This window comes from Eucalyptus grandis, chromosome 3, assembly GCF_016545825.1.
Source record: "Eucalyptus grandis isolate ANBG69807.140 chromosome 3, ASM1654582v1, whole genome shotgun sequence".
NCBI lineage: Eukaryota > Viridiplantae > Streptophyta > Magnoliopsida > Myrtales > Myrtaceae > Eucalyptus > Eucalyptus grandis.
The window spans coordinates 14,618,997-14,627,802 of record NC_052614.1 but is presented as its reverse complement, the minus strand read 5'-3'; the positions used below and the strand labels follow the sequence as shown (position 1 = coordinate 14,627,802).

The 8,806-nt window shown below is 41.6% G+C and overlaps 1 protein-coding gene across 5 annotated transcripts; it reads right to left on the bottom strand.

Annotated features, from left to right (window-relative positions):
• Positions 1-298: 298 nt before the first annotated feature.
• On the bottom strand, positions 299-8,188 carry LOC104436621 (VIN3-like protein 1). Of its 5 annotated transcripts, XM_039309038.1 has the most exons (8): positions 8,003-8,188; positions 6,831-6,930; positions 5,020-5,108; positions 4,861-4,926; positions 3,303-3,939; positions 2,066-2,376; positions 799-1,978; positions 299-684 (listed from the first exon to the last, which is right to left on the bottom strand). In XM_039309038.1, exons 5-8 carry the CDS (start codon positions 3,764-3,766, stop codon positions 630-632), a joined length of 2,010 nt encoding a protein of 669 aa, XP_039164972.1. In that variant the 5' UTR covers positions 3,767-3,939; positions 4,861-4,926; positions 5,020-5,108; positions 6,831-6,930; positions 8,003-8,188; the 3' UTR covers positions 299-629. The 5 variants fall into 5 exon arrangements, with proteins under 5 accessions (XP_039164972.1, XP_039164973.1, XP_039164971.1 ...); XM_039309039.1 differs by lacking the exon at positions 4,861-4,926 and having other exon boundaries at positions 4,998-5,108; XM_039309037.1 differs by lacking the exons at positions 4,861-4,926; positions 5,020-5,108 and having other exon boundaries at positions 765-1,978.
• Positions 8,189-8,806: the final 618 nt, after the last annotated feature.

Sequence of the window (8,806 nt, the reverse complement as noted above, 5' to 3'; positions counted from 1 at the left end):
CAACGCGATCTGCCCTCCGGACGATTGAAGAGCAACCGCGATCGCTTCACGACATGCCTCAAACAAATCTTGTCACCGTAAATGCCCAATGGCCCTAGCCCCCTCTTCCGCCAACATCTTTGATTTACAAAGTTCGAAACACGAATCACAACATTTTTTAAGATATTAAGTGCGTAGAGATCGAAAATGTTTTAATTCTTAAAACACCCCCTGCCTTAACCTACACTACCGTATTCATGGAATGAATACTCTTCATCATACCGGTAATTCGCTCATATGAAGTTACCACAAGCTAAACTTTTGAAACAATTTCAAAGACAGTCATTAATCATTAAAGGAAGAAGGAAAATGAGATCACATCCTCAATGAAAAAGGGGAAAAAATAGGATAAGGAGAAAAGAACCTAATCAACTGAATTCTTGAGCATTCATGCGCCTTTCCATCAAGGAAAGGCAACCAATTACTGTACCCCTAACAATTTTCCCTAAAGCTAACTTTAAGGGCTTCGAATGCAATTGAACCGAATGTACGGAAATGCCTTCTCCACTGCAAGCAGCCACTTCCTTGCAAGAATGGTCAGAAATATCTGCAGAATCAGCCACCACAATCTTGTTGGCAGCATACTTCTCCTAGAATACGGATGAATGTGCTTCGGACTGAGGTTTAGGGGGCGGAAAAAAATGCCTGTACGAAGTATGTGAGATGCATAAGACAATTTATTATCGGTAATAAAAGATTAAAGGCACGACCGAGAGTGAGCCTGCCTTCAAACTTCGCACTAAATTTTAATGCCATAACCTATTGCAGAACCCGTTCCTCGGCCTTTTGTTAGATACCAAATCTGAAAAGGCATCAACCAACTGTCCCGCTAAGCTACTTCGGTCATCACTCAGAGCCTGAACAAAGGTGTTAACCACTCTCCGTTCCCGCTCCGTGGATCTTAGGCTGAACCACGTCAAAAATTTTAGCCTGAATTCTTGATTGATGTGACCCCGACATTCAAGTTCCCTGATGGTCTTGACGCAATCCTCAAAGTTATCGTCCAAGCTTCCCGAACCACTAGAAATATTGCTAGGGGACCCATTTATCAGAGTACTATCGCAATCATGCAACTCTTCTTTCATGCTCAAAGCTCTTTTTCTGCATAGCTCGACCTGAGAATCCGCACCTGGTGCTTCTCCAGCAGCAGCCCCACATGTCCAGGCCGCTGACTCGCCAATCATCGGGGGTCCAGCTCCATTGTGCTTACTGAGTTCATGGGAAGCAGCATCATCATCCACCTCAACAACCTGATTGAATAAGCAGCCGTTATCTTCATCCCTGGAGAACTCATAGGGAGGGGCTGCCTCATTTAAATCAGGGACAGAAGCAACATTTAAGTCAAGTTCACGCGGAACGGATGGCACATAATTTTCTACAACTTTCTTGGGCTCCGTCCTTTTGCTTATTCCACAACATCTCTCCATATCAACACTGCAGAATCCTTCGAAGCATCCTCGCTCTTGAGCTGAAGCCAAGTGCAGGATCTTTCCGAGATCACGGACCTTGAAACCAGCAAAAGCAACTGCATCTGTAGAATCAGGCTTGCTATTGGAACCAGAGGAACTTCCTTCAATGAGGGCTCTCTCTTTGTTGCCATCAATAGCAGCTAATGGGTTGTGGTTCTTGTGGATGATCTCCACACTTTTTGTGAAACACTTCGCCTCAGAATGACCCAAATCACCTGCTTCTGTATAAGAAATTATGTGAAAGGAATATTCAGTGCATGGCTGCAGATTGGATATCAGAATTCTTCTCTTGTCTCTAGGAAAGACACAAGCGGGTTCTTCTCTTGTCTCAGCTCCACTCTTATGATACCACAGTTTGTAACCCTTAATGTCGTCAGCTGATGGAGAAGACAATTCAATCAGAACAATAATGACAGAGGATGAAGTTACTTCCTCAAATAGGAACTTGCAAGCAGCAGGACGTGACTCCTCTGTAACAGATACAGAAAAATCGTTAAAGAAAGCTATCATGTTAAAGTACTTCACAAAAGATAAGGGCCTAGTACAATGGATCTAACCTCTATGAGTTATATTGCTGTTGGAAGCACTGACCAACAATTCCTCCGCTCTTTCAACTGCAAGAGAGCAGAGTTTCTGCACATCAACGGCAACTGATAGCCTGCTGACAATTCCCCGTGCCATCTTGGCAGAAAAGCCATTAATGGGACCCACCTCTGTTTCTAATTTGGCCTTTGCATCTTTGACATATTTGTGCAAATCTTTGAACTGGGAAGTACCATCCAGAAGCCTGTAACTCAAGTATATCCTATAGCAGAGGACATCGATACGACGAGCATCCTTAGCCATAGCTATCTGCTTCTTCCAACTTCTGCATGTATCCACGTAATAAAGACATCAGCATAAGTCAGAAATCTATAGCAGGAAAACAAGTAAATTGTTCTATTTTAGAGATGATCTATAACCTGACTAAACCCACATATATGCATACCACAAATTGTATGAAACATCTTGTTCTTGGCCAAATCTTACAAAACAATATGCTTAGAAGCTTCATCATAACATTTAAAAAGAGACACGTCATCTTAGCTGGCCATGGCAAATTGAATACCCAGAATAGATGGTTAATACATAGCTACTCCACCTAAATTAAGTAGAAATAAGAGAGGATCCAGAAGGAACATAACTCTGTCAAAAGTTTCGTGAAAAAAAAATCATTTTAGAAGTAACATTACACTCTTTAACCCATGAATTTCGCGGCTATTACAAAATATAAACTTCTTTCACTCTTTTAAACATCAGTTAATTAGGAATCTAAAAAACTCAGGAAGAGGCTCAAGATAGTTTTGTCAAGAAAAATGTTTGGACTAGAACTCTGGTAGTCATAAATATAAGGCCAAAAATGCTTCACGAAAAACATTTTTCATGTAAAACTCAGAGCAGACACATCAACTCTTTAAGCAACGCCATGATGACTGCAAACGTGAAACATGGAAAATACTAATACAGAGAATATCACAAAAGGCAGGATGCAAAAAGCATACTCACGCAACTTTTTCTGGCTAAACGCACAATCATGCAATACACAAAACGATCCCAATAAGGCACAGGTAGAGTATTTAACCCAGATATGACAGCAGGGGCCACCCTTAAAAAAAAGAAATAATTATCTGGCACATCCAACAAAATAATAAGTTTGACGGTAACACAACTTCATATGCAAAAAAAATCAAGGTGCATGTCCAATCAATGAGTACTGATGCATCAGAACAGAAGAGTGAAAAGAAGACCACTTACCCTAAAATTCCAGAAACTTTGCCACAAGACGCACAGCAGTAACTGCCATCAAGCTGCATCAGTTGGCCAAGATCGACAACTCCAGCCTTTTCACGTTGAAGAGCACATTCAATGTGGCATGACAACCCACAGGAGCCCAATACCCCATTGTCAGACTCTGATGAGCACACCAACCAAAGGCTGGGATCCTTATTGTCATCAAATAAATGGCAAATGCAGCAAGAGCACCTCTTGCAAAATGTATCATCAGTTGAAAGGACAGCTCTACATGCTGAATTTTTGCATAACCATGACTTTGAATGCCCAAAATCCGAAGCCTGTTCAATGGCTGGAGGAAGTCGCATTGGATTATCTCCCTTTCTCGTTTGCTTCTTGGAAGAAGGTTGATTGCTTGGACTATTAGAGGCTTTCCTGTGATCCTGCTTCTTAAATGGTTTGTTGTTTGGTTTCAGAGGTTCTCTCATTTTGCTTTTGGATGAGGCTGAGTTTTTCTTGTCCTTATCGAAGCAATTTCGAATAAGTTCCTTCTTATTTAAGAACTCCTGCAGCAGATCTGGACTTTTTGAAGCATCATCTGAATTCCCATTTTTTTCGGGAGTACTCTGCACACTTGAAGACAGACTCTGGATACCTGAAACTGTATGGAGAACATAGTTCTTTTTAATGATGGGAGAAAGAAACCACTGAAAAACATAACAGAAATAAAAATAAAACAGATTTAAGGAAAGAAACAAAAAGTTCCCATGCTTACACAACTGGAAAGAAACCACCATGGCAGAAATAAAAGCCAGCACTCATAAAAAAAGAAGCCTATAAAACACATCAACTCGTTTCACTCAGCAATGATCAACCACCATTGCAGAAATAAATCCAGCACTCATAAAAGAAGCCTATAAAACACATAAACTAGCTTTACTCAGAAATGATCCGGCATCCACCCCCCAAAAAAAAAAAAAAAAAGAATTACTAGAGTTTGTCGAAGCATAAGTCAAGACAAAAAGAGTTCCATATATTGCTATGTGTACCTCTTTTGTAAATGTGGTCAGTGATCAGTTTAGGCACTCATCGAGAACAACCCATGGCAAAAGGGTAATGGAAAAAATCATAAAACACAACTAATTGCCACAAGGGCTTGAACAAAACATGAAGTTTGTGGTGTGGAAGTGCAGTCTACAGGTTAAAAAGCAAGATAGTCAAAATACCTAAAGATTTGATCATCTAGACTAGATTGACCACGAAAAACATAGCAGAATTACAAATCCGTCGAATATCAGCAAAATTATGAAAGGTGAGGTATTCTCACACAATCCTACATACTCTACATCCTAATTCCATGAAAAATCCATTGTTGAGGAAATTTTCGATTTATGTTGCAGGATATCAAAGGAACCAATTCAAGCTTAGAGCCAGGTCAGATCTTGCATAGATCCATTAGATCTGTGGCACAGTCTCTCTAAACAAGAGGTCAGAGCTCTATCTAACAAGCCTGTGAACACAACAGGCATAAAGAAGACAGGAAGCATGAAACACATCATAGAATAGCTTTGAAAGAACATACCCTTTTAATATTAGATCGACAGGATTATGACAGAAAATGAACAATTTTGACCAGGATCCTGCAGATCTATTTAGTTTAAATGCAAGGACAAAACACCGAGGTTAGGATAAGAATCAAGAAAAAGCTTTCAGACTTACACAGATCCTTGAGAAATCCTACCGGTTTATTCAGTCTCCATCAAATCAAACTTCTCCGATCTAACGAATGTAATGAACTCAGGGGCCATTCACGTAGATAAGTTCTCAGATCTGGATCTCAACAGGCAAGGAGAGGACTAATGAGAGATATGTGCAATTGAACCTATGGGAGGAATGTGCGCATACTTATAATCGCATCCCATCAATATATGGTCACAAATCTACAATTGCGCTTTAAAAGATGCAACATATTAAATTAGATGCCTAGACGCTCCTTACGTATTTTGGAACCTGAAGAGTTTCATGTGAGCCATTGTGCAACTTCTTGGATTAGTCAAGATAATCGAGCAAGATATCTTTCCTAATCAAAAGAATCCAAACCATTGACGCTCATTTCTCCAAGAATACCATTTCTGAGTGCCACGTGTTGGACATGCGTACATTCACAACCAGGCATTGAAAGTATGCCCGATATCTTAGTTGGATACTAATTCTGGCAAATTTTTAAACCAGAAAAGAAACTTAAATCTGGCGTAATTGATAACAGACAAATGATCCTTCACAATACACATGAACTGCACTCCAGTTCAGAGTGCCACAAGTAAGTCATGCATATATTTGGATATCCACGTACTGCAATAACCATAAAATCTTCTGAGCATTTCAAATTTTCACAACAATGAAAGGAGGCATAACCAATAATAGAAACTATCTATAACAAAAGAGAGGTAATGATAAAACTATTAACCTCTGCCTGTCTACCAAGCTAGATTGTGTCGTAAGTTTGCAAACGAAGAGAACATGCTTTAGACAGAAGAAAAGCACGAAAAGGTAGAGAGGAAACGCACACAAGGCAGTAGTAGTTCCACCACATATATGACACAGGCATCAGATTTGCAATTATTTCAGTAATCGGTGATCCCAACAACAAATATTATTTTCCTGACCACACCCCTCACAAGCTCCATCAATCAATTCCAGATAAAGAATTCTAAAGCATTATCCAAAAAATTTAATGTGTTCAGAGAAATGTGAACTTGCTCTTGTTCATCTTCACATTGATCTCAGCATTTGTTTGAAAAGTCCCGCAGAGAATTGATAAGAACACTGTGCAAAACATAAACTCTGGTTCAGAACATGCAAAGTCCATTAAAGGCTTCGACTCAAGTCACTATCATCACCTCTCTTGATCTATTTGCACTCTAGCAAGGAACCAACTTTTTGATAGGCTCAGAAGGTGCTCAGTGCTGACACAAAGACAGGCCTGTCTGTGCAGATGCATAAAAGCACATACACATTTGTGTATGCATACAAGCTTGTATACCGCGTGCCTATTTTTACGGACCAGCTGTAATGACAAGAGGTGCCACTAAAAATCATGTCTCTGGTTTTTCCTAATCTGTTAATGCAGACAAGCGGAGTCCCAACATTTTTTCAATAAACTATTAGGCCTAAAAGGTACTCATGCACGTGCAGATATCTTTTGGCATATAAATATATGCACACACATGCGTGCATTCTGAGAGACTACATATGATAAGAAGAAATCTATGAACCTAAAGAGCTTATCTGCTCATTGTACATTACGTTGACCAGATAGTAAAGCATCTCCTTATCAATTCTATAGAAAGTCATTGAATGCAATGCAGTATACTCAAGATCATCATCCATACACAACATAGATGAAGGTGAATACTAAAAAATTTACTCATCATGAAACCGCAATGTATCTTGATCATCCTTCTTACAGTTGCAACTCTTACGAAGAGCAAGTAAACAACCAGACAAGCAACACTAAGAAGAGGAAATGGATGGTTATGTCCAAATACAAACCTTTAGCTAAGAACTTGTCTTCTAAATCCATATTCTGGTCAACTAAGTAAATAAGACCAAAATCAACTCTCCCCGCAACAGATGATCAGTGACAGAGCATCTGCATAATAGCACATAAGACATAGAAGCAATTCAGATTACCAAATCAAGATACAGAACTTACGAAGAGAGATGTCACTAAGGCACAAAATAAGGACCTACATACTTTGCTCTTCTGGCTTTTTTGGATATTATGACTAAAACAGACAGAAGAAAATAATCTAACTCTTCCGATCGCAAGATCAAGAAAGCACCTTTGTAAGTGACCACTTTCTCTAGAGCGCAATTCAAATAGTTTTCACCCAATTCAAGTAATCACAAGGTGATTAAAAGCGAGTTCGAACATAAAGTTTCTTTCTTTTTGTGCACTTGAGCTGCTTCAACGCGCCCCCCAAAAAAAAAAATTCCAAACTTTTGACCTTTATATTAATGCAATGCATCTGGCAGAATCAACACGGGATGACAAAGTATCGAAAACTACAATGCGAACCAATAAATGTATCAAACAAATCAAGATGTAGCCACAGCATCATGGCATCATTTCTAAAAATAGATCAAAAACAAGTATCATCCTCAATGCCCCCGCATTCAATAGAACCGTCTTCCGCTGCATGCCGCGAACAATAAAGCGAAGCAGAATAATTCCGCCTTTCTGAGCTCCATCTTAAATGTCACGGAAGAAAAAACAGCGGCCAAAGCAAAGGACCTTTGACCGCCCCGGACCAAAGCCGCGGCACGAACCAACGCGCGAAAACGAAACCGACCCAGTCAACTCCAGCCAGACGCCGCGCCCTCGACTCACGGAATGCACGGCAATGCCCATGCATTCCTTTCGAATTCAATCGCGCGGCGGGCGCCGAGCCAGATCAAAGCGGCCCAATCGAAGGCCGCGATTCTATACAGCCCCCGCCGACGAATTCGCCCCGCCGGGGACGACGCGGAGCACGAAAATCCGGACGGGCGGGAGGGGGACGCGCGGGAACGCGAAACGGGCCGGATCTGAGTCAAAGCGACGACTCACGCAGGCGGCCGTTTTCCGAACCGAAAACGGGGAGAAAAAAAAACGAAAAAAAAAAAAAACAACAACTGAGAAGAAACGCCGGAGACGGCGACGAATTCCCGCCGGAACGCACCTGCGCAGGCGAAGGCGACGAGAAATTTCTAGGGTTTTCCCCGCTCCGGCAGCGAATCAAACCCGAAACGAGGGAGGTCGCCCCGGTCGCAGGCTGATTTTTGAGAGAGAGAAGGGGGGTGCGGGAGGAGAGCAGGTTGCCTTCCCTGGAGGACAGAGAAACTCTCGCTCGTTTGATGGCTTCGGGGCAAATTGTCGAAAAGAGGAACAAAAAATAATTTAAAAACTATAAATACGAAATTAAAACGATTAAAAAAGACGAACTGCAGGGGGCCAGGGGGGGCACACGCGCCGCCCGGGCGCGTCGGGGCCGTTGGCCCCCTTCCAAAAGTGCAAGCGTTCGCTGCCACGCAGGAGAAAAAGGTTAGTGAGACAGCCTCCTTCGATCCGATTGGTGCGTGCGCGACACCGCCGTGGGGTGGGGCCCGTTCGCGTCGGGGTTGATTTGCGGGAGGAAAAAAAATAAATAATTTTTTTTTTTACGATCCTTTTCCCCCTCCCGGGGGCGTTTTCCGATTATTTCCTTTATCGGGTTCTGGCCCCCAAAAAGAAACAAACACGAAGGAAATTTCGAAAAATTTCAAAAAAAAATTATTAAGAAAAGGAAAGGAAAACTCGTGCAGTCAAATCCCTGTCATTCAGGGATTAACACGCCACGAGAAATATGGACCCTCTGGGGCGATTACTCAAATTTTAGGTCTCATGATGTCGTTGTTTCGTCGGTCATGAGGAAGGCCGTCAAACGGCCGACTCCGTCGGCTCGAGAATAATTCGACCCGAATAGATTTATTTGATTCGTTTTCAT